General features: G+C 46.4%; 1 protein-coding gene across 4 annotated transcripts in view; it reads right to left on the bottom strand.

Annotated features, from left to right (window-relative positions):
- The window catches only part of csmd3a (CUB and Sushi multiple domains 3a), a 149,349-nt gene that overhangs the window by 56,301 nt on the left and 66,707 nt on the right, over nt 1-26,341 (bottom strand). For all 4 annotated transcript variants that reach the window (XR_014125183.1, XM_081720292.1, XM_035526376.2 and 1 more), the window contains exons 21-33: nt 26,150-26,338; nt 25,439-25,608; nt 24,805-24,961; nt 22,083-22,274; nt 18,162-18,288; nt 17,317-17,519; nt 16,571-16,762; nt 15,250-15,388; nt 13,766-13,953; nt 13,239-13,433; nt 8,567-8,683; nt 416-529; nt 68-163 (exon numbers count right to left, since the gene is read on the bottom strand). Coding sequence is in view for 3 of the 4 variants with exons in the window: in XM_081720292.1 (XP_081576418.1) it covers nt 68-163; nt 416-529; nt 8,567-8,683; nt 13,239-13,433; nt 13,766-13,953; nt 15,250-15,388; nt 16,571-16,762; nt 17,317-17,519; nt 18,162-18,288; nt 22,083-22,274; nt 24,805-24,961; nt 25,439-25,608; nt 26,150-26,338 (2,079 nt within the window). In the remaining variant the exon portion in view is untranslated. The remainder of the gene's footprint in view (nt 1-67; nt 164-415; nt 530-8,566; nt 8,684-13,238; nt 13,434-13,765; nt 13,954-15,249; nt 15,389-16,570; nt 16,763-17,316; nt 17,520-18,161; nt 18,289-22,082; nt 22,275-24,804; nt 24,962-25,438; nt 25,609-26,149; nt 26,339-26,341) is intronic.

Here is a 26,341-nt window from a genome sequence, read left to right as displayed (position 1 = left end):
GGAACACCTACATGCTCTATGAGGCAGAAAGAAAATTAAAAGAAAAACAGAATATTAAAAGATTTACCTTGATAGACAAAATGGAAACCTTTGGCAGTGTTTGGCCCCTCTGTTGTAAATTTGATGGTGATTTCATTGCCGGAGCTCAGGGGCAATGGTTCTCCTTAGCAACCCACGAGAAGGGTAGAGCAGATGATGAGGTTGGCGAGAAAAGCAGCAAGGGTTGAAAACAAGTATAACACAGGAGACACCAATTATTATTACACTAGTAAGACAAGAAAAAGCACAGCGCGGGCGCCAGCCGGGACAGGGCAGGAGCCAGGGATGGAGAAGCCAGGCACCGTGGGGAGCCTGCTCAGCTCGGCCATGTCCTGCGCTGTCTGACCCCCCGTGTAGGTAACGCTGGGCTGCTTACCCGAGTGCCAGCCATAGATGGACGTCAGGAGGGGGGACTCTGAAGACGGCCCGTCATAGATGTCCACCACGTCGCTGGGGGTGGTTTGAAAGAAGAGAAACTGCCCGAAAAGCACTGAGAAAGAGAGACACGTAAGAGAAATGTAGAGACGAGACAACAGCGGACATGCTCAGCAGGGCTGGAGCCAGGGTCTTTGGAGATTGCCTTCTCCAGTAGTAACGCTTTTCTCCGAAAGTCTAACCACGCATCCGGAGGGCAGTAAGCAAACATGAGGCTGCCATATGACACACCTTGCCCCCAGTATTGTGCCACTGACCGAGCTCTGCTTCCTAGATATATACCGCTTATCAATTTTGTCCAAGGCAACATGACCAGTTCCAAGCCAGCCACTCCTCACAGCCCTAACAAGGACTTTCAGTCCTGGAAAAAAATCCAATAAATCCTCATTGTGAGCGTAAAAGGAACTGTGTGTGTGTGGGGGGGGGAGGGGGAGCAGGGCTCTGATTGGCCTGGAGCTGAGATGCACTGAGCGCCTCCAGGCAACCTGCACACCTTAGACCGGAGCTAAATAAAAGAGAGACGCCGCTGCACTCCAGGTGAGAAAAACAACAGCATATGTTTGTCATTTAATGTCATTTAATTTAGCAGGAAGCTTCTGCTTCCAGTCTAAATGCACGCGATAATTATATTTTTCCCTGCAGGCCTGACAGAGGGTCTCTGAAGCCAGGCCACATCTTAAGGTCCTGCTGAGGCCGTGTATGTGGTGTGTGGGTGTGTGTGTGTGTTTGTCAGTCAGCGGTGATGATTACTGACAGGACACGCTGTCAGGAGCTCGAGTATCCAAGCATAACCCAAGAAAATGACTACGTTCACAGTCATAGCAGAATAATAGAGCCATCAGTCTCGGGTCAAAACCATTCGGAAAAAGAACTAAATGCCCTACGTGGAAAGAAAAAAAAAAGACAAAACCAAAGAAAAGCAAAGAACACAAGCCTCCATTCTAATAGCATGGTAATGGGGCTGGTTTTCCGGGCCATACACTGTCCCCATGTTTCCTTTAATCTTGCCACGACATATGCTGCGCTCACCTGCCTGTCTGCTGTAATCAGCTTCATTGTCTGAGTGTGTAACAAACCCACGGGGGACATTCTTGCCCTCCAGTATTAACATGCATGCAGGGGATGACGAATCCTCCCCCAGCAAGGTGCTGAAGACGTTAGTGTAGAGATTAAAAATGAAGCCATTTTGTCTGTAAGTCAGCATTAGGGATTCCAGGCTTGAGTGGAGCTGACACACAATGCCCTTGTTCGCTACGAGACCAGAGAGGAGGTGCCATCTGACTGTCAACGCGGCAACGCCGTCGCCTAGGAGGGTTCCGGCTTGCGCAGTGCGGCGGTAGCTCGGTGCATGATCGTTAGCGACGCCGTTAGCATTCAGGAGCACGGCCGCTAAATGCTAAGCGCAATGCGGGTCTTGCAGCCCCATCAGCTCCCGCGTGCTCTCCCAGAGGGCCCGGCGTATTTTTGACGGCTTTCGCAGGGCCAGCTTATCAAAGCCGGCCTCCCCGTCCCGCCCAATGTGGCAGTAACACGCCCATGGGGCAGAGGTCTGAACGGCTCTGTCCGCCTTAAACACGCCGCCGTTGCGTGACAGCGGCATCGGCCCTCGGTGGGGCAAGCCCCGCCCCCTTAGTCAAAGATATGATGGGGAATCATGAACACGTGGGCAGAGTTAACCGGGAGGTCGGAAAATGATACCCGTGACCACCTCTTCTCATCTCCAGCGACGAGCGCAGGGGCGTGCCCATGTTCGCACTGTAGCCGGAGAGAGCAAATCGCGGAGGGTTCGTGACTCCGCACGTGCACTGCTTCAGCGAGACTGAGTAGCATAAGTGTTCACGTTCATCTTACTTCCTGGCTAACCTCCGGGACCGAGAAGGAAGAATGAACCCAGCTGTAAGACCCTGTAAGACTTCCCTGGCACCTGCAGTGTCCGTGAAAAATTAGCCCAGCGTCAGGTCAGGAGAACTGGCACGCAGAGCCGAGAGAAAGGGCAGACAAAGCGGGCTTAAACATCTGCGATTGGTCCGGGCCGGCCTGCCTGCCACATAATTAGAGGTTTTAAAAATGGCGCGGAGGACTCTCGGTGGCCAGTGGAGGTGTGAGGCAAACCCAGTGGGCCTTGTGTCCAGCCAGAGCTCCTCGCTGAGACGGTTATGGTCAAGCAGCTCTGCTCCAGGCCAGGGAACACAGGGCACCCCGCGGCCAGCCTCCCTCACTCCCACGTCCTCCAGGCAAAACTGGGCCTCGGTTCTTTGACATGCCGCAACAAGAACATGACAACGGTGTAATGTAAAGCGGCAAAGCCTCCTGGAGTGGGGGGTCGGGGGCGTGGGAGGTCCGCGAACGACTCGCCGGCAGCCGGCAGCGGTGACTCGCGTCTCCGGAGCGCGTCACGATAATCTGCGCCAACACCGACAGGCTCGCCGGAGGGGATATTCGCTAGCCCCGAGGTCTTTCAGTCCAGACACAAACAGGAGGAAAAACAGCAGGGACAAGGAAGGAGACAGTTTAGAAAAAAATGTTTACATGAATAAGGCTGCAGAGAACTGAAACAGCATCATCTCTTAAATACCAGGAATGTCCCGGTCAACTCTGCGTCCACCCAGCCGACTGCAGGATCTTAGTATGCACCACAAACAGCTGGAGAAGCCGTCCTCAGCCAGAGACTCTGAACTTCATATTAATTACAGCCACCTGCGCTTTGGTTTGGGAGGCGGGGAGTTAGAGGTCAGGGGTGGATTACAAGGGGGTCGACCTGAGCTGATCTTCTTTTAGAATGTTTTACACTTGGGGAGAGAGAAAAGAAAGGGGGAGGAAAAGAGACAGAAAGAAAAAGAGACGGGCGAAGGACAGAGAGGAGTGAGTGTATCTGGCTCCGGAGGAGGTCTGCCAGGTCTGGCAGGTGGCAAACATGTGCTCTGACCATCAGAGCAAAGACCCAGCTGAAAGGTACAGCAGCAGTCACACACACACACAGAGAGAGAGAGAGAGAGAGAGAGAGAGAGAGAGAGAGAGACACACACACAAAGAGTGAGAGACACAGAGAGCAAGAGAACAGCGAAGCAGCCTGATGCATGTGGGAGTCTGCAGATGGATACCCAGGCTGCCACAGGGCTGACAGCACCTGCTCATACCACGCCACCTCGCCACCTCCGACAGCTCCGACAGCACCCCCACCCCCGCCGCTCTGGATTTTCCTGGTCACACTTCTCGGAATGCTGGAGGAGGAGCAGGATGTGCTCCCGCCAAGCTCGAGGGCGCGGACTTAGCGCCGGCGCGTTGACGCGAGGCAGGTGGCAATTAGCTAGTAGCCAGGCTGGCTGACGCTGGCATTCCCGCAGCACGCCGAACAAAGCCCCCCCCGAGTATCCCAGGAGCAGAAGTAGCTCACCAGCGCAAGTTTCCACACCGATTGCAAGCGCGACGGCGGCATTCTGGTTTTAACAGGCGGATGTATTTCAGGCCACAGTGTGCACTTGCAGAACTCACACTGAACTTTCCTGTACACACTGATGCTAACGAGGAGATAACGAGGAGCATTCGCATGTCTGTGCAGCTCTGACGTGACGCGAGAGGTTGACCGCTAGGAGTGACGCGCACCCCCCCCCCCAACACAGGACTCCTTCTTAGTGACAGAATAATTAAACCTCAAAAGACACACAAGAGGCCCGAGCATTACTCGGACTTCTCTCTTCTAAAATCTTTGGTTTTTTGTGTGTGCATTGATATGAGATGATTTCTAAATATGTTTTTCGCTGTGAGCAGAAAGCCCTTGGGAAGTGCGCAGGGCTTTCGTTGAAGATGGTACGTACTGCAAACCCCAGGGAACCGAGCTTTATTATCGACTTCTGTTAAAAGCACAAGGTTTTCACAGAAAGCGAGAGAAAGGGCATGGGTGAGGAGGAGGAGGAGGAAGGCTGAACAGGCTGAAAAGAAGTGAGAGAAGGAAGAAGGATTAAAACAGTAGAGACAGAGAGAGAGTGAGAGACAGAGTGAGACAGAGACAGAGTGAGACAGAGACAGAGTGAGGGACAGAGACAGAGTGAGACAGAGACAGAGTGAGGGACAGAGACAGAGTGAGACAGAGACAGAGTGAGAGAGACAGAGTGAGGGACAGAGACAGAGTGAGGGACAGAGACAGAGTGAGGGACAGAGACAGAGTGAGACAGAGACAGAGTGAGGGACAGAGACAGAGTGAGAGACAGAGTGAGACAAAGACAGAGTGAGAGACAGAGTGAGACAGAGACAGAGTGAGACAGAGACAGAGTGAGACAGAGACAGAGTGAGGGACAGAGACAGAGTGAGGGATGGCAAACAAGGTCTCTTGTTTGGAGGCCACGTCCAGCATCTGGCCTTAGTGTAAACAGACAGCGTGGCCTAACCCTTAAGACCCCACTATTTCCAAGCTAAACGCTCCTTAATATTTAAGAATGCCTTTTCACAGCTGGCTGCCACAATTTTGCTGAGATGCACAAAGTCAAGTGAAAGGGACAGACCCTCAGAACAACCTCATACCTACAACCTCACACAATAGTCTTATAGAACAACCTCATACAACAACCTCACACAGCAGTCTTATAGAACAGCGTCAAACAACAACCTCACAGAACAGACCCTCAGAACAACCTCATACAACAACATCACAGTCTCATAGAACAACCTCATACAACAACCTCACAGAACAGACCCTCAGAACAACCTCATACAACAACATCACAGTCTCATAGAACAACCTCATACAACAACCTCACAGAACAGACCCTCAGAACAACCTCATACAACAAGCTCACACAACAGTCTTATAGAACAGCATCAAATAGCAACCTCACACAGTCTTATAGAACAACCTCACAGAACAGCCTTACAGAACATCAACCTCACACAACAGCATCACATAACAACCTCATCACATTTACATAAACAGAAATGTATTATACGTTTAAAAAAAAAAGCCACTAGCATGACATAAAAGGTGTACTGTTGAACCCTGGGACCTGTCCCTAACAAAAGGGGACTGTGATCAGAGTACGCAAAGACAAACTCAAGGCAAGTGCTGCCCACAGACTTGGTGATAGGTAGGAAGAACAGCCCTGGGGAAAAGATATCCAAGGATGTTCTGAAACAGCCTGATCAAATCTGGAGTTGTTTGTGTCCTTCGGTCAACAGGCACTTAGCATCAGGCTGGGGACTCTCTGCTGTTCTGAGTATGATCAGGCCTTTTGCTGGGGCCTTAGATACATGGTTCACAGCGATCAAATGCACAGAACAGGAAAAATGAAGGTTCAAAGGTTAGTTTGCTCAGTGGGTCAAAGCTCGTCAAGTTCCTTAGCTGTTGTGTGTTCATGGGGAATTCCAAACCTTTTTTAAGCAAGGCTGTAAAAGTGCAGGTTAGATTACAGAAGCCTGAGTTCTATTTTACCTAAGTTCTTTATTAACTGAGTTCTATATTACTACATTCTATATTTCCTGAGTACTATATTACCAGATTTCTATATTAACTGAATTCTATATTACCAGAGTTCTCTATTACCTAAGTTCTATATTACCAGAGTTCTATTTTACCTAAGTACAATATTACCAGAGTTCTATTTTACCTGAGTTCTATATTACCAGATTTCTATATTACCAGAGTGCTATTGTACCTGAGTTCTATATTACCAAAGTTCTATAGTACCTGACTTCTATATTACCAGAGTTTTATTTTACCTGAGTTCTGTAATACCAGAGTTCTATATTACCCGGGTTCTATTTTACCTGAGTTCTATTTTACCTGAGTTCTATATTACCAAAGTTCTATATTACCAAAGTTCTATATTACTAAAGTTCCATATTACCTGAGTTCCACATTACCTGAGTTCCATATTACCTGAGTTCCATATTACGAGTCATATATTACCTGAGTTCTAAATTAACTGAGTTCTATATTACTAGAGTTGTCTATTACCAATGTTCTATATTACCTGAGTACTATATTACCTGAGTACTATATTACCTGAGTACTATATTACCTGAGTACTATATTACCTGACTTATATATTACCAGATTTCTATATTACCTGAGTTCTATTTCACGAGTTCTATATTACCTGAGTGCTATATTAGCAGAGTTCTATTTTACAAGAGTTCTATTTTACTTGAGTTCTATATTACTAGAGTTCTAGATTACCTGAGTTCTATATTACCAGATTTCTATTTTACCAGATTTCTATTTTACCAGATTTCTATTTTACCAGATTTCTATATTAACTGAGTTCTATATTACCTGAGTTCTATATTACCAGATCTCTATATGACCAGACTGCTATTTTACCTGAGTTCTATATTACCCGAGTACTATATTAAATAAGTACTATATTACCAGATTTCTATATTTCCTGAGTTCTATATGACCAGATTTCTATATGACCAGAGTTCTATTTTACCTGAGTTCTATTTTACCTGAGTTCTATTTTACCTGAGTTCTATATTACCTGAGTTCTATTTTACCTGAGTTCTATTTTACCTGAGTTCTATTTTACCTGAGTTCTATATTACCAGAATTCTTTATTACCAAAGTTCTATATTACCTGAATACTATATTACCCGAGTTAGCTATATTATATTCTATATTAGCTGAGTTCCATATTACCTGAGTACTATATTACCTGAGTACTATATTACCTGAGTACTATATTACCTGACTTATATATTACCAGATTTCTATATTACCTGAGTTCTATTTCACGTGAGATCTATATTACCTGAGTGCTATATTAGCAGAGTTCTATATTACAAGAGTTCTACCTGAGTTCTATATTACTAAAGTTCTATATTAACTGAGTTCTATATTAACTGAGTTCTATATTAACTGAATTCTATTTCACGTGAGTTCTATATTACCTGAGTGCTATATTAGCAGAGTTCTATATTACAAGAGTTCTACCTGAGTTCTATATTACTAAAGTTCTATATTAACTGAGTTCTATATTAACTGAGTTCTATATTAACTGAGTTCTATATTACCTGAGTTCTATTTCACATGAGTTCTATATTACCTGAGTGCTATATTAGCAGAGTTCTATATTACAAGAGTTCTACCTGAGTTCTATATTACTAAAGTTCTATATTAACTGAGTTCTATATTAACTGAGTTCTATATTAACTGAGTTCTATATTACCTGCCACCCACATATCAATTGCAGGTAATGTAGGACTCAGGTTAGGCACTAGATACCAGAAGGTGTCTGTAATCTAATGCAGCAATCAGAGCAAACCCCGCCTACTCCTGGCCATTCCAACCAAACAGAGGAAACCCCACCCACTCCTCGCCATTATACCTGCCCACTAAATCCCATATGCTCCTGCTCAATATTCTTGTCCATTTCCAGCCATTACAGACAATTCTGACTGTCAATTCTTAGATACAATAAGAACATAATGTGAAAAATGCTTGCAATTTCTGGCTTGGGGTGCATGGGAAATTTAAGCACAATGTACAAACGCACAGGATACAAATCTCAGTGCACAGCGTACAACATACATGCATATGAGATGCTGTGTTGTGGGAGTCAGAAGAGTTGAGCTGACTTAAAACACTGAGCAGGTAGCTGCTTTACCTCCGTAAAGAAGGAAAGGACTGATCTGTCGTCCCCTGTATGGATGGGGAATTGCCAGAGTGCAAGTATACCCAAAGTCTACAGCAGAGCTGGACCTTGCTGACGCTACAGAAAAGCATGGATCAGATACAGACTAGTGACTTCTGAAGAACGCACTGAACTTAAAAGAATGGTTCCATTGTTGATTCGGTGCATTTATGCATGCACACACACACACACACACACACACACACACACACACACACACACACAGATAAACAAACAAATAAAGGAACTAGTGCAAAACTTAAATGGCTTGCAATTTTTCAGTTTTCTGTTTTTATTCTCTGTTTCTATTTTGTCTCCACTAAGCTTCATATAGCAGTAAATGTGAGTTCTTCAGAGTGTGAAATAGAATGTAATCTCCTATCCACATGATCTGCTCATGTGACTGATGGTGACGCCTTCTCTGAGGTCATTATGAGTGCACTGCCATGTTTCCTCCTGCCTCTTACCGAACTCCCCTGGCACGGCTATCTCGTAGACGCAGACACGGCCTTGGGTGTAGTTGTGGGGGTAGTTGGGTGACAGCACGGTACCCTCGGAGGTCGCCGACCTGCTCCCGCACGGCGCTGCCATGGTGACCGGGCGTCGTCCATCGTAACGGCGGGGCAAGGCAGGTGTGGCGGCGTGGGAAGGAGGAAAGAAAAAAAAAAAAAACTCGTCAGAGCACACGGCGGGGCACTCCTCAACCGGCACGGACTTGGAAATGTCTGTTCCGGACGCGAGGCAGGAGGGGCCGGTTCACGCTGTGTTTTACAAAGGCAACGTGAAAGGGGAAATAAATGAGGACAGGCCTCTTTATGACACATCCTAAAACGCCAACACGGCCATCAGTCATCCACGCCACATGAACCAGATGCCCCGCTCCGGCCTTGCTCCGGAGACAACCTGAATTACAGCAGGGGCCGTCAATGGCGACTGTCTGTACACCAGCGGGACGGATTTAAGGACATGACGGTGTCCTTTCATCAGTCGATGTACACCAACAATAAAGAAGAACTAATACACTCCACAAACATTGTGACATATTTTTTTGTTCAGTATTTCTTCAGTCGCCGAGTAATGTAGTTTAATAAAAGACAGGAATCAACACTGAAAACGGAAAGTGTAACACAGCAGTGGGAGAAACTTTATAAGGCCCGTGTCGAAATGGGACTGGAAAAAGGTTTCATAAAACCTAACTTGACAATCTTTCCTTTGAGTGACATTTACAGTTGTAGGCTGGCAGAAACCAGCAAATAGCTGTAGCAGTAACCCAGTCCAATATGACTGTATTCCAGTTTACAGCTGCGTGTGGTTATCTAGCAGGGTTAGCACAGATGTCAGGCACTGGATGGTTCAATCCAGATCGGTACTCCTTACCTTACAAACGGCACAGAGTACACTGGCTAATTAACAGTAACAAGAGTATTATAGATTATAAATTTGGCTGCATTCATTCTTAATCAGGCCTCTGCTGTCAAAGGTGTATTGCCCTGTCCTGGAGGGTACAGCACGTGCCAACTGCAGGGGGCCGTGAGACACGTGGCTACTCCTTCGTAACCGGTGGTAACCGCTGCTGTAAATCCTTCATGTGCACAGCTTTCATTTGGATGATCTTGTATTTATATGCCTTCTGCGTATAGACACCTCTTGCTGAGGCAGGAAACAAGACACATCTTTACTGCACACAAAGGTCTGCTTCCACAGTCTGTTCTCAGGCAATGCGTCTGTGCTCCGCTATGCATGTAAGACAGGTTGCTTTGCTAATTGGCCCAATGAAAACACTTCTGTTTTCTGCAGGCTTTTAGTTCAGTCGCACCTAATCTGGCTGTTCAACAAGTTCAGGTACATCTGAGCTTTAAATAAACAAGCTACAAAGGGAAGCGCGTCCGCTGGAAACGCTGACGTGCATAATTCAACAAGGGGTTAGCTCGTTTTCTGATCACAGCCAATTAAGCGGTGAGCTCTTCTCCTGACTTTGTGCCGGGAGGCGGAGGTTTTTGTGGCAAGCTACAGGCAAGATATGGCTCGTTATAATTCGTTTAATCTGCCATTCTAATGTCTGGCTCGAGGTGTCTCCAAGCAGTCGGGGGTCGTAGTGCAGCCTGGAGATGTCGAGACCCACGGCTTTGCAGGGTTTCTATATTCTCCGTGCATGGAAAAAGTCGTTTAAACTCTAAATCGGTGTGTGTATGAGCGGTAGCATTATACAAAACATGCAGGCCCTGAGGTGTGTGACTAGACAAGCCCACCAAAAACTATGATATACTCACGCTATTCAGCCACTTCCCAATCACAGTCGCGTTACTCCTGCTTTGGTCTGCACTGTACAGTACAATATACTGTAATTCTGCATAAAAATACTTAACCATGTGGAAAAATATTAAATATTACCTGAGTACTATATTACCTGACTTATATATTACCAGATTTCTATATTACCTGAGTTCTATTTCACATGAGTTCTATATTACCTGAGTGCTATATTAGCAGAGTTCTATATTACAAGAGTTCTACCTGAGTTCTATATTACTAAAGTTCTATATTACCTGAGTGTGTGACTAGACAAGCCCACCAAGAACTATGATATTCTCACGCTATTCAGCCACTTCCCAATCACAGTCGCGTTACTCCTGCTTTGGTCTGCACTGTACAGTACAATATACTGTAATTCTGCATAAAAATACTTAGCCATGTGGAAAAATCCCATAACATATGGTATTCTGTAATACAGAGCTGGCGTTTATGGTCGCTGATAAACAGATGAACATTTAACGCACGCTGCACAGATAAATGCACAGCTAAATGTTTAGAAGAGCCATCTGGGCCTAAAGAGAAGGCAGACGCAGGGCAGGACAGCAGCTGTTGTTTGGGTGCAAGAAGAAACTAAGATAAAGTGGACATAGGCTGGCCGAAAGTTGGACACCTCCCACAGAGAGGGATGAGGAGGAGCAGGGGGAGGAAGTTTGTCTCCATAAACAACAACAACAACGGCAGCAGCAGAAGCAGTAATAATTCAGTGGCTCTGCTTATCACGGTTGGTCCCTCCTCGTTTCCATATTCCATGTTACCCCCTGTCTTGTGTGTTGTTTTGGTTCCATTCCGGAGTTTCGTTTTCTCCAGCCCTCGTTTGGTTTTCCACAGCTGTTCCTTGTTTCTAGTCTTTTTAAGGTATTGTATTTAAACCCTGACTTCTGTCCTGTGGCTTGTCACTGTATGTATGCACCTTTGCGTATTTCCTCCATGCCTTGGTGCGTATCGAAGCCTCCGTGTCCAGTAGTCTGTATGCTTGTCCTAACCTTCCTGTTCCTACGCCTCTGAGTTCTTCAGAGTCTCTGTTATATTCTGCTTCCCCTGTTTGCCTTTGTGTGTTTTTCTTTGTTTATCATGCATTCTCGTGCTCTCCGGATTGGCTTTATGACTCTGGACTACTCTGATGACTACAACTCTGGATTTGCCCCTAATAAATCTCGCTCTTCTCCGCACATGCGTCCGCCTCCTTACTGCTCACTGTTACACTGTTGAATTTGAATGTATAAGTATTTAATTGTACATTTTTTGAACTCCAGCAGCACAGTGAATGAAATGAAAGATTTGATCTGTGGTGGTCTGTGGTGTTTAAGGGTAGTGCCTGTCAGCTTTTCTTTAACTATGTGTCATGAACAGATATACCAGACTACAGCGTAGATATGTCAGACTAACACAAAGGTATGATGTTCATATGTCAGATTCCAATAAAGACATAATGTAGATATGTCAGACGACCACAAAGAAAAGAATACTTCAGCGAACCTTTCGGAGGATCGGAAACAAGATACGGAACAAAACAGGTTACACTTTGGTAAAAGATATTACGTTGTACAGGAGTGATGGAAAGAGCAACATAGAAGCGATGAGCAGGTGGTGCACACGGGCCAAAACACCACACCTGATCTGTGAAACATGGTGGCGTGACCGTTACATGGCTGCCAGCAGGACTGGCTCACTTGTTGCCATGGCTACTGACAGCAGCAGCAGGAGGAATTCCGAAGTGCATGGAGGCATGTTCACTGCTTAGGTCCAATCACAAGTCTCGAAACCCAAGAAAACGGCGCTTTGTCTCGACAGACTGACAGGACGACAGACTGAAATGGACTACAGAAGCAGCTCAGGACTTCTTGGCACGTTCTCAGGATGTCTTCACGGCCAAAAAGCGGCATGATCTTGACCTTCATAGACGATCGCCTGAGCTGGAGCAACTGCATAAAGGACATTTTCGCAGGGTTTATCCAATACAGACATCCACTCCCTTAAATGTAAGCTGACAGACTGCACCTTTAACCTCACATCCATTTCATTTCAACTCCACTGTGCTGGAGTACTGAATAACAACTGCAACTACAACTGTACTTTAATATGGCTCTGCAAGACCCAGGAAACTGCGTGCATTATTAAAAATATTTGCATGTTATCAAACTTAAGTGTTATATTAAACATTTGGCAGTTTGAATGTAAAAAAAAATAAAAAATAGAAATGAGGCAAAACACTACTCAAAAACCGGCAGAATTCACAAGCTTATCCGAGAATCGTTTGGACATGGTTGTTATATTTTAATGTGCGTAGTTGATTGACATCGCCCTGTACTCTTAGACTGCTATGACACCCCAGCAGAACTACAAACTACGGCGTAGCATGCAGGGAGAATCGAGACTGTATTACTCTGAATGCACGAACTGACACTGAGGTTGAGAATGATTATAGTAGGCTCTGCTTACTAAGCTAGCGTGTGCTGGCTAGTTTGCTTTGACTTGCAAGGCCGCTCGGCTTTACGGAGACTCCAAGTGCAAGAGGCGAGTGGCGTCGGCCTTGCGATTGCACAGGGCAAAGCTTACGCTAGCTTTAATCGCGATCAGGAACACGCAACTTACATTGGAAACTCATCAAGTATTTTTAGTTTGTACATCCACATTATGTGCCAAGACCAACATGAATTCGTTAGAAAGCAATCATGGATTTGGGTTGCCTGAATGTTTAAATGTAATATAAATATGAATTCCCGAAAAACATTTGACTTTTTTTCAGTAGTTAAAACATTATATTATATTATTATAGCATGATGTTCGGGAACAGTGCGTTCACCGGGCGCATGCCAGGACAGTCACCTTGGCAGCCGGGCAGGGGTCTGTTCCACTCGGGCCGGTTGGTCTGGCCCATGACGCACGTGAGGGTGGAGTAGCCCTGCAGCTGGTAGCCCGGCTCGCAGTGGAAGGTCACAGTGGAGCCCAGCTTGTAGTCGCTGCCCACACGCGTGCCGTTCATCACGCTGCCTGGGTCGAAGCACGCCTCGCGCAGCTTAGCTGGGGGGCCCAGGAGGAGGCGGGGCAGAAGAAAACACCCTGTGAGAGGTCATCGCTTCATCAAAGCCCACCTCCAAACCTGTGCGCGTTTTAATAAAGGTGCGTGCGTGCTTCGGCGGAGGAGGGGGGGCGTTAGAAAAGGGCGTTACGCTTTTCCTTGTTACACCCTTATGAATTTGTCAAGAGCACTTGACTGGTCTCAACACTTTGCCATGACCACTAAATGCTCCTTAAACAGAAATACCCCCTACTCTCCGTTCCACGAATTTAAAACGAACTCCGTTATCTCTGGGCTGCCAGGGGTCGGGTGTGGCGGGGAGGCGCGTGCTCACCCTTGTACTCCAGATGGAAGCCGGTGTAGCTCACTGAGCCGTCGCTGCGGAAGGCTATGTGCATGACATTAGAACTGCTCTCCAGCTTCTCTGGAAGCTTGCCGTCCTGAAACGTCCCGATCAGGTGGTTGTTGCCGTGAGGGCCGTCGTAGATGTACAGGAAGTCGTAGTTGGGCTCAATGCTGAAGCTGGGATCAGAAACCGGAGCATGTTGGGAAAAACATGGATTATCAAAAACAAATGGTACATTTCAAGATTTAATGAAGCATCCATGCACAAGCTGCGAGTCTTATTTATGAATACATTTTAACAAGAATGCCTGGGAATAAGTAATTATGTGGCTCAGTGAATAAACATAAAAACCTTTATCAACAACAAATAAGCTATATGTTTATTAATGATCAGTTCTGGTATTGTGAATGTAAAATTTTAACAAAATTCCCATCATTTAAGAACCATAAACCATCTTCTAATTTTTTTTTCATTCCACTTCAGAGGTCCTAGATAAATGTTAGCCAATCTCCTTCAAAGCACCTCTGGTAAGGAAGCATGGTTAGAACTGTGGATTTTAAGTGGAATACTTCGTTTAAGTTTTACAGGCAACCTTGTGTGAGGGAGCTTGTCCTCTCCCACACAACAGAAAACAGGAAAACGAAGCCTCGGTCTTAACTATTAATCCATAACGTTCGTCTTTAGTGGACCAAAAGGCATCGTACTTCTCACGTCAGAAGAGACTGACACAACGGAAATGAAGAAAAATGATGAAAAAAAAACAACTAGATAATTTTGGATCATAGAAGTGTTAGAAGAGTTGTGCTCTTTATGTGCATTTCATGGGAAGAAACTCCAGATAATGGAAGAAAGTGCCTACAGCAGAACCATCAGTGGAAATTGTGGGTAGAGACGCAGTTTCAAATGGCAAAAGGTTTTCTGTGAAAGGTAGTAAAAAGTCAACATTTCACACTCACTTCCACATGGAGAAAAAAAATAAATAAATAAAAAATTCTCTCTCTCTCTCATTATATATATATATATATATATATATATATATATATATATATATATATATATATATATATATATATATAAATAATGTGTGTGTGTGTTTTGTTTTTTTTTTTATTTATGAAAACATCTGAGCCTCAACATACTAAAATCATTTTTGCCTGTAATTCCTTCCGTGCCTCCAGTAGCATATGTATCTTTCTCCATTTACCACATGGGGAGAACCCATTTTCAGGTATAAAGTCTGAAATTAATTGGCTTTGGCAAACACTTGAATGGATCAAAGGGCACCCAAACTGACAGGTTACTTTAATTTACCTCCCTATGACAGATTCTGTCACAGTTGTATGGGGCTGTCACTCAAACCACCCAGTCAGTTCTCCCGTTTTCTGTGTGTGTGTGTGTGTGTGTGTGTGTGTGTGTATGTGTGTGTGTTCAGTTTCTCAAGACCAGAATGAACATATTACAGGAGATCTTACCTGATGAATGCTAATGAGATGACATAATCCGAGTGGACAGTGATAAACCAATCACAATCCTTGCTGTGTGGATAGGGGTGGGGAAAGTTTGGGGATAGGATGAAACCAGATGATCCTGTGATATTTCCTCCGCAAGGAGCTGGCAGACAAGGGATAATTCACATTATTAACTGAAACTACAGAGTAAAATCCCTTCATTAAACTTGCTTTAATATAATAGCTTTTAACAAAATTACATTTGCTCTAAAAAGGAATGCTCGGTTTTCGATCTTCAATATTTAGCCAGCCAGAATGCTCAACATTTAACCAGTAAATCCATGTGAAGCGCATGCATGATAAGTGCAAGTATTGCAGAAGCCTGGCGTGTCTTCCTAGGCAGTCCTCATAGACTGGGCAGGTTAGCTGTAAAACAAAATACCAGCCAGATGGAAAAAAAAGAAAAAAAAAGAAAAGAAAAAAACCCTCTGTAATTCAACACAGAACACTGCAGTGTGCAGTTCATGTCGTGACACATTTCTACAGTGTTTCTGCATTGGGATCAGACAGCACCAAACAGCCAAGCACCGGTTAGCTGCCTGCCTAAGAAGCCTGATAAGCTACATGCCATGATACATGTGGAAGGGTAGAACCCAGAAAGGTCACTTTCCCCAGACAAAGATTAAGACAAACTCACTCCAGCAGAGAAGCACAATGCAATTTAGTTTAACTTTAATCTTAATTTGTGTGCAGGAGGACGGTATTGCAATGGCAGACTAGTGGACTGCCAACTAAAGTGCAACACTGCAGCAAACATTCTTCATTATTAATAAATTAGATGTTTGGGTCACAATAACTGTAGTACAATGTATTCACGGTGGGGTGGGCTGTGTGTGGGGGGGGGGGGGTGTGTTCAAATTCATGCAGAGGGGAACGTTTGAGTGAAAATAGTTCCTTTATCAACATCAGCGTCATGTTTGCATGCAAAGAAAGTGCATGACACATCAGGCCAACTTAAAAGGCTGCCTGGTTTCATTTGACAAACAGCACCTTTCTCGCGGTCAGCCTGGCATTTCAGACTACTTTAAACTCTGAATTCTGAGATGCAGTCTGAAGCACTTTGATGGCAGGTGTCAGGCAGTAGTTTCCCAAACTGCAGGTGCCCGCAGAACGCCGCCAATTTCCCTGTGACATTTATCGTGGGACACTCCTGGCGTATGGGCACGGGACGTTTCTGTCAATGAGATTTACTATCGCAGGCATTCTAGTCCCTCGGAAAGAGAGCGTTCCGTCTGCAGGCCGTGTGGCAGGTGCGGAAGGAGCTGTTCCCAGTGGGTTTTCTCACCGATGCAGTTAGGAGGGCTGGGTTGCCAGTAATAGCGGTTCTCCACCTGGATGCAGGTGATGCGTGGCTCGCCCTGCAGCTCGTAGCCCAGGTCGCACACAAAGGTCACCGAGTCGCCCGGCTCCTTTCCCTCGCCGCTGCGTGTGCCATTCATGGGCGTGCCTGGGTCCCTGCAGGCTGTCGCCACGGAGCCTGCGGCATGTGCAGAGAAAGCGTGTTTGGCACCCAACGAGCCCTCTCGGCAAGAGCCAGAACTGTCCACCTGCTGGTGGGAAGTGTGTCTGGACATGTTTCTCCCAATCTCCACACATTATCTTAACAGAATTATCTTAAGACTTTCCAGTGGATGCACTTTGGCCTGTTTGGCTAAAGCTCATTTAGTGGGAAATGGAAGTTTCCAGAAGAGCGCTGCCACTCAGCAGGTGTGCGGGTTCTCAGCCCAGAGATACTTTGGATCTCTTCCACTTTCTAGTACATTTGTCCAAGGTAATGAACATTTGACCTGGTTCAGGGCTGTGGAGAACCTAAACACGAGGACAATGTAGACGGGCTTGTGGTTTCGAAAAATCCAGTGAAAGTCCAGTCAATGTAAACAGCAAACCTCCCAGTGCTGGAATAACCCGTGAAGTGTTCACGTGTTTATTCTCTGGTGTTTTGCTGAATACTGATAGCCGTTACATGCATAAACACGTGTTTATTTTGAAAGATTTGTCGAATTCATATTGCCTTAAATTCAAGCAGCTTACTGGAGAAGTCGATGGCGAAGCCGGACTTGCTGATGTAAAAATCGGTCTCGAACTGGATGGTCACCGTGTTGAGCGTACTGTGGATCCCGTCGGGGACCAGGGATCCGCTCACTTCCTTCAGGAGCATCTCATTCCCGGGATGGCCATCCCACACCTTCAGGATGTCATGGGACGCTTCCGTGTCAAAGGTCAAAAACTGCAGGCTATAAATCATAATAATTTTTTAAAAAGGTAAGATTCCATTAGACACCATTACTCTATGTTGATTTGTTCTGTTGTTATTATCTAAAGTTTGCTGTCACACACAGAATATCAGACCAACAAGTAATATCGGGATTCAAATATTGAAGAGAAATCTGAAACAGCAGCGTCAACCCATGAACAACCCTGTGACGTTCGTCCCGACACCAGCTGAACCCATAAAAACACAGCTTTTAAACCACAGATACAATTGTGTGTGGGTCTATGACCACTGGACCTATCTGCGTGTGGGCTCTGGGTTTTACCACGGCTCTGACGCTCTTCTTCATTAAACAGAACAATCACACATCTAAGTATTTAATTCACTTCTTCTGATGGTCCCGTCTGCTAATCTACAATTAAATCCCCTTGTAATGCTTAACTGATTCCCTGGTAATCAGTGATCTGAATCCCTGTTTTAACTGCCTTCGGTTCCCCGGCACTGATGCTACTTTTGTATCTTTGTCCACACTCAGAGGTGGGCAATTAGACATGGCTGTGTGATTTTAGCCAGAGCAGAATTGGCCTCAGCCTTGATGTCTTGTTAATGAAGCGCTGAGTAATATTTGCATATGGTGGTCATTTGCGAGGTAATTGCAGGGTACCTGACAGTGTTGCCGGAGTCCACCTCGATGGTCCACGTGCAGCGAAGGTTGTTGTCATAAGGAAAGGGGTATCCAGGAGACAGTATCCGCCCTGACGACTCGCCTTTGAAGCTCCCGCCACACTCGGCTACAGAAGATCAAAGGGAAGTGGTTATTATGCTGTCAGTTATCAGTCGTAACTGAATACGGCACCTGTGTCTCAGAAATTCCCCAGGCAACCCCAGCACTGATGTTTACAAAGCACTGAAGTCACTGTATTTTATGCAGCGGCCAGTTCCTGACCACGCAGTTTAACTGTTTTACGAGCATTCTACTTACGCTCTACTATCCAATAACAGCATGTTTAGTTCACCAAACTTCTGTCGTTTCACTGACATCCTCCGGTATAAGAAACTGCCAATATTAACAACATTCAAAACACTGTATGTGGTTTCTTTGCTGTGAAGGCATTCTTCTTTGTGTTTTGTTTTTCTGGACTGTTTTGTAAAAATGCAGTAGAACAACTCAAGATTGTGTTATCATGAATAACATCAAATCATTCACATGTGGCCCGGGAAGCCAGCAGCATCGCCTGGCTTAGTGTTCTCACCAATCTAACACGATCCATTTGACCAGCTGGTGTGTAAGAGCAGGGAAAACAGGCCTCCGGCTCTCAGACCACCCCGGAGGAACTCCGAACATGCTGTGTGAAAGATTCAACGAAAAATGCAGAACGTAACAACTTTTTTTGGGTGGGGGAGGCTTGTGTGCACCCAGCGTTCTGGCATTAATAAGGAAGCCTCCGGCTGTTGCCGAGTTCTGCTGCTAGCCTTAACATCACACACCAGCCTCCCTCACCGTCCTGCTAGCGCGGGCACAGCGTCGCCTGCAAGTGCGGTCCTTTACTAATTCACCGCCACTAATTCACGCCACAGAGCAATCCGGGTTACGCAGTAGCTTGGGCCGGCTCTGGTGCCAAGAGACTTTCACGTGTGTCTGCGCCGAAAGGGCCCCTAATCAACACTCATCTTAGCGCAAGTCCTTCGTGCAAACTCTGAGCCTACAGATGAACTTTAGCGGCTAAAGGCGCCCGGTTGCTTTAAAAGGCAGGGAGCCCGCAGAGCTTGAAGCACCAACCCTGCTGTAACCGGCCCTGGGGTCGTGCCTGGGTCGCACCCGGTTCAAGGCCAAAGCCTGCACCATGCAGAGACGCTGCGCTGAAAAAACAGCTCGTTATCGCAACGCTTTTTGGTGCGATTCACCGCAGGCCGCATTGATTCGCAAGAAAACCCAAACAAACAAACATACAAAAAGTAACGACGACAGCAACACCAAAGGAGATCTGCGCGGAAAGAGTCGATGATTCACCGGCGTTTGCAGCGGTGAAGGAGGGAAGGTGGATCGCCCTGTAAGTTCACTCTGTTTCATGACAATGGTCATTTTTCAGCATCCAGCGCGACTGACGGCTGTGGTGTGGGAGGTCAGCTGTAACAGGCCGACTCCAGATAAGCACCGTGGCCTGCCCGCATGCGCCGTGCCGCTCTGAAGGGAGCAGAGACTCCATCAGCCACTAAATTCCCTGCTGCATCTTGTGATTTGATGACTTCCACTTCACATGGGGGGCGAGGGGGGATAATGCATTTAGCAGCTCAGATTGAATGAATTGTTTTGCTCAGTTGCTTTTTTTTGTGTACCGTTTAGATGCTCAGATTCCCAAGGTCCCCTTATCTGTGCAAATGGGTCTCCAGACAAGCCTCCAGGAGCTGAGACGGAGATTTCTAGACGACCTGAAAGCTGTCTAGCAAGGGAGCTAAGAGACACATTTTTCCACAGAGCTGCTGTTGGAAAATTTGGCTATGGGTCTCTGGGTCAGGGGGCACGAACCAATGTCGCCTACAGCACGCATACTGACACGGGATCGTGGGTCTGCTAGAACTCCTGCTTTGATGTCGGGGTCCGATTGCTTGTGGACTAAACCGGGATAGAGAAGCCACAGCGCCCAGAAGCAGATCCCAACACTCACAGACTGCCATAGTTTGGTTCATCAGCACACGACGCTGAACTTCTGTTAGAAGCATTTCCCTCCTTTCACTAGAAATGTCAAAGCGTGCTAGACTGGGCCACCAGTTCATGCAGCAGTGAGAAACCGTAAAGTTAGTGTACAGTGCACCACTGTGCTTTTTATACAGCAACTGATCCTCAAAAGTCCAGTCAATCAAACAATCTAAATGTTTTTATGAAGCACTTGCAAATGTCTGGGTCCCACAGTAAGTACATGTGAGGAAGGAACCTAGAGGAGAACTAAAGGGGAAACCACCCTCCTCTGGTACAAACTGGATAGCACAGCAGCAAAATAAAATTTTAGTTATATATCTATATATATATATAGTGTTGTAGTCAGTTATTTTTCAGTAAAATGAGATACATAATATTTTTTTAATCAAATTTATATTAAACATAATACACATTAAAAATAAAGATAACTAAACATGCAGACACAAATATGGTGTTGAAAATGTAGGTCTTCTCCTAATAAAACTTTATCTTCATCTTTGTTTTCACCAGCGATGACTATGACTTCCGAGACTTCAGATTGACTGCGAGCTGTTTCTTGCACCCTGGTTATTTCCATCCCTCCTGTCTCCGTAGTCTGGAGGGCGGGTGCATCACATCCTTGAATCTTATAGCTGTTCTGCATTAGTACCACTTACTATGACATTACAGGATCAGGCATATGATGCACAACTGATCCAAATGCTAATGAGCATAACAGCGCATGAAATAAAATACAAGCGGTCACACCAGTCATGCCCCAGGAATGGCAAACATATGCTGAAGGTATTAGGGCATGATTGATTTCAGTAAAGAGATAAAGAATTTCTCTATTGTCCTATAAATGACAACGCACAGTGGAGTAAAGATAATGATGTAATGGATCTAGCAGCAGGTCCATGCACAGTGTCATTAAGGTCCAAGCTGGGACTGAAAAAGTGACATATTTGGAAGACCTGCAGACTGCAGCCTAACTGAGGTGGACTGATGGACACTATTGATGAGATGAGTGTAGTAATAATGAGTGTACTAATAATGAGTGTAGTAATAATGAGTACACCAACACCGAGTGCACCAACACCGAGTGCACCAACACCGAGTGCACCAACACCGAGTGTACTAATAATGAGTGTACCAACACTGAGTACACCAACACTGAGTACACCAACACTGAGTGTACTAATAATGAGTACACCAACACTGAGTACACCAACACTGAGTACACCAACACTGAGTGTACTAATAATGAGTGTACCAACACTGAGTACACCAACACTGAGTACACCAATACTGAGTGTACTAATAATGAGTACACCAACACTGAGTACGCCAACACTGAGTACGCCAACACTGAGTACGCCAACACTGAGTGTACTAATAGTGAGTGTACTAATAATGAGTGTACTAACACTGAGTAAACTAACACTGAGTGTACTAATAATGAGTGTACTAACACTGAGTACACTAACGCCGAGTGTACTAACACTAGGTACACTAACACTGAGTGTACTAATAACGAGTGTACTAATAACGAGTGTACCAACACTGAGTGTACCAACACCGAGTGTTCTAACACCGAGTGTTCTAACACCGAGTGTTCTAACACCGAGTACACTAACACCGAGTGTACTAACAGTGGGTACACTAACACTGAGTGTGCTAATAATGAGTGTACTAACACTGAGTGTACTAACACTGAGTGTGCTAATAATGAGTGTACTAACACTGAGTGTACTAACACTGAGTGTGCTAATAATGAGTACACTAACACCGAGTGTACTAACACTGGGTACACTAACACTGAGTGTGCTAATAATGAGTGTGCTAACACTTAGTACGCTAACACAGTGTACTAATGCCAGGTGATGTGACAGGGTGGAGGTGCATTACCGATGCAGGAGGGCAGCTGGTGGTTCCACGCCCGCCTCTCGCCTGTCATACACGCGAGCATACTGCTGCCATGGAGACTGTAGCCGGGGTCGCACTGGTAGGCAACGGTGCTGCCAGCGAAATGGCCCTGGTCACTGACTTTGGAGCCGAACTGCGGCACACCTGGATCATCGCAGTGGGACAGCTCGAAACCTGCAGGAGGGCATGGGGCGGGGCAGAGAGGGGGGAGGGGCAGAGAGAGGGGGAGGGGTTAGCAGGGGTTAGCCATCAGAGACCGGCTGCCAGGGGCCAACCATGAAAAAAGACCCTTTGTAATGGACTTCAATCCACTCCCAATCCATTATTTAAGGGGTTTGGGGGAGTTCTTAGTTAAGAGGTTTAGAGGAATTTGTTCTGTGCCCCTCAGAGATTCAGTAATTGGCCTACTTGGGTTCTGTGGTCACGAGACTTGCTGACTTTGGGACAGAGATGAGTACTGAATAGCAAGATGATGAGTGTGTGTTTGTGGTGGAAGGCGGCTGCAAAATTCCGCAGTGACTCCAGTTACAATTCCAGCTTGGAACCACTTACCCCCCAGAATGTCCCCACCCTGAAAACAAGTCTCCAAACTTGACCTGGGCTGTGAAAGCAGGACTTGACCCCAGTTAACGTCTGCTCCTTTCTGTGTTCCTTTCCATTCTGCATTCATTTAATTAAGAATTATGAGCAAAGTACAATCTCCTTTGTTTTTGCCATAGACATCGTTAACATTTCTGGAAGCAGGAACACAAATAATATCACTCAAATCATTAAAAGTTAATTGGTTCCTAATGAGCGAACGATAAGAGCTAATCGACTCATTAAGAGAGGTAAGAGTTGAGACAAGCTCCAGCAAGCCCATCAGGAGCAGGGGTCCCGGGGGAGACGTGACGGGATGAGCGCGCAGCCATGAAGCAAAAGCCGTCCGTGGTAAAGGCACTGCAGCAGACGCCTCCACAAACCGCACCGCCCCGCCTCGTTTCTGCAGGCCAGGGAAGAATGCTCCATTTCCACTGCTAATTAAGGCTTTCATTGACGTAGGTGTCCCTGGCCCAGGTAGACCTGCCCTGAATACAGTTCTGGAAAGTTCCACGGCTCCCTGCACGTAGGGATGACGCAGCTCTTTTCTCATGGTGCAGTGATTAGAGGTTTGCTTCTACGCATTTACGCAGTTCACTCACCGCCTTCTGGATGCCGGACCCACCTCGGCGCTCCCTGTCAGCTCTGCTGCCCTCGCACTACTGATGTGTTGCGATATAATGCCAGTCAACAAAACGTGTTAAAAGAACATAATGCCCTAAAACGCTGACAGTGCCATCAGTGAATTAGTGGCAGTCAGTAAGCAATATGCAAAGAAGGCCTTATAGTACCCATTTCCCCTTCAAGGCTTGTCAGGCACATTAGCATTTTGGGCAAATTCCTTCAAGACCCTGTTGAACTTCAGTAATTCGTTTTGATATTTTCCTCAGCCTCCTAACTAGCGCAACGCACGCTCGCCAGCTTCCGTAACCAAGCAACAAGCCTGCTTCGCTGACAGTTTCTATTTCGTATGGAAATGTTAAGTCTTCAGTTTCTCCTGAGGGTCTGAGAACTATCCCGACACGCTTCGCCGGCCCGGTGTGACACCTCACAATGCCAAACATTATGACAGACTCAGGGTTTAAAAAAGAAAAGAAAAAAAACCCCAACACTTTCACAAAACTGCAAGAGTTGGTGTTCGTCAGGAAGACACTTATGACAGGTGAAGTGTAAGAGGAGGAAGAATATCTGTTTGGATCACGTGACAGGACAACATCACTCTGATGAGCTAAGGCAGCATAAGAGATGTTCTACTACTTGAGGCAGGGGAGGAGGAAGATGGGACACTTCAACTGGACTTTAATTTTAGAATTTTCCAACACAACAGAACCAGTTGGAGAGGAATGCTATCAAAGGGGAAATTAACTGGGCACACGTGCTCGTCTTGTTTCACGGTTTATTGTTTATTGGCCGGTCTCAGTCACGATGGCTGGAACATGAGCTACAGTTATGGTGGCATCATGTGGACTTTATGATTAAGGTTTCAAATTATGCGGCACTATCAGCGGAAAACTGCAATATTTAGAGTTCTAATCTAAAACAAAGCAAATGAAATGCTACCATGCATTCTCTATAGTGGTGTTAATTCACACTTGGTAGTGTGCATGTGTGTGCGTGTGTATGTGTGTGTGTGAGAGAGAGAGAGAGAGAGAAAGTGAAAGAAACAGAAAGATAGAGAGGGAGATAGAGAGAGAGAGAGAGAACAACACGAGAACGTTGTATTACCAGAGTCCAAGATCAAAATGAAATGAAGAAATCAATTAAGAACTGAAAATTAACTGAGGATATATATTCCATTAGATAGAAAATGAGGTGAGAGAGTGAGCTGGTAAGTGTGAGTGGGGTAGAAGAGAGAGAGAGAAAGAGAGGATGAGAGAGGGAGAAAGAGAGGATGAGAGAGGGAGGGAGAGAGAGAGAGAAAGAGAGGATGAGAGAGGGAGGGAGAGAGAGAGAGAGAGAGAGGATGAGAGAGGGAGAGAGAGAGAGAAAGAGAGGATGAGAGAGGGAGGGAGAGAGAGAGAGAGAGAGAGAGAATGAAAGCCCAAGAAAGAGAGGAAAAAAGAGTGAGGGAAAGAGGGAGAAAATAAGAGCCCATGAGCGAGAGGGAGAGAGGATGAGCACTCACTGTTGTAGCTGAGCTTGAAGCCTTCGGCAGTGTCTTCCTGATCGGAGTAGAACTCCAGCCAGAGGTGGTTGGAGGTGCTCGTCAGCAGGACTCCCAGCATGGAGGAGCCGGAGAAAGCCCCGATCATGTCCGCCGAGCTGTCTGGCCCGTCATACACCTGGACACAAGACAAACAAGGCTGCTGTCAGCTACGCACCCACATTTGCTGACTAAAATCACCAGAGCACTTTTCATGGCAGCCTTACTGGCAGGAAGAAGGCTTGACCAGACCAGTGGCTTTCTGGCAGGGCTGGGAGGGTGACCCGCTACAGCAAGCGATGCTATCTGCTGTCAGGGCAGCTCCTTCAACTGTCCCTCATGGCTTCTTTATCTGAATTTCACTAGACCAGGTGTCAGCCATCACTAATACTGCTACACACTCTTGGCATGATAAAGTCCTTGGAATGGCAGTCAAATAAAGCGTGGAGGCTGCTCTGTCCTGCCAGCCCCTGATACCAGGTGGGAGGGACTAAGTAGAATGAACGGCCAGTCCTGCCATGTTTTTGTTTATCGTCATATTTGTTTATTATCTCTCATCCCTGGAAACGGGGCAGAAGGCGGTTTGTTTCGTTTTGGTTTTTTCCCTTCGTCTTACCTTCAGGACGTCGCCCTGAGCGAGGTGGAAGCTGCTAGCTGTAATGTTGATGCCTTTCCCTGCCTGGACCTGGATGTTATAAATGCACTCGTGGTTGTTCTCATAACTCAGCGGGTAGTTGGGGGACAGCAGCACACCGGCATTCTGGGACACCGTCGAGCCGCATTCAGCTGCGAGATGAGGGGAGATCGACGTGAAACAATGGGGCCAAATGTCAGCCAATCACAAGGCATATAATATCCTTTAAGTGGCTCCAAGAAAATGAAATGTAAGCGTGCAAGAGTGAAGTGAGCAAGTGTGTTATGGTCCCTGAATGAGGAACCTCCCAAACACGCTGCGTGACCTTGTCACTCATGAGTTGCATTCGCGCTGCTGGACACGCGGGCACCGATTTTTCAGCTCAGGCTGTGACAGCCACCCAGCTCCCATAATAACATCCGGAGACATGGCATTAGTCTCCATTGCTATAGCAACGCACCCCGAGTCAGCCAAAATCTCCCGAGGAGAAGCGAGAGAGCAGAGTAGCCTCGGGGTTACAAAGCCCCACATTTCCCCGACGAACCGGCTGTCCTAAAGCACCACTCTCCCGACCCCCCGGAAACATGCGCTCGGTTTGACGAGCCCCTCCAGCTCTGCCGCGCTCCAGTGCAACCCCAGAGGACCGGTTGGCGGCGGGACGTCCGAGCGGAAGGAAGGCGGCTGACCACGTACCCACACACCTTGGCAGAGAGGCGCTCCACGTGCGCCTCCCACCGCCCAGGCACGTGACGGCCTGCGGCCCCTGCAGACGGTAACCCGGGTCGCACGAGAACACGACCGAGTCTCCGATCCCGTAGCTGCCGCTGGCCTGCCGGCCGAAGCGCGGCTCTCCCGGGTCTTCGCACGGCTCCAGATCATACTCTG

This window comes from Electrophorus electricus, chromosome 1 (genome assembly GCF_041902795.1).
Source record: "Electrophorus electricus isolate QZ-2024a chromosome 1, ASM4190279v1, whole genome shotgun sequence".
In the NCBI taxonomy this organism is placed as follows: Eukaryota; Metazoa; Chordata; class Actinopteri; order Gymnotiformes; family Gymnotidae; genus Electrophorus; species Electrophorus electricus.
This window is presented reverse-complemented; position numbering and strand designations above follow the sequence as displayed.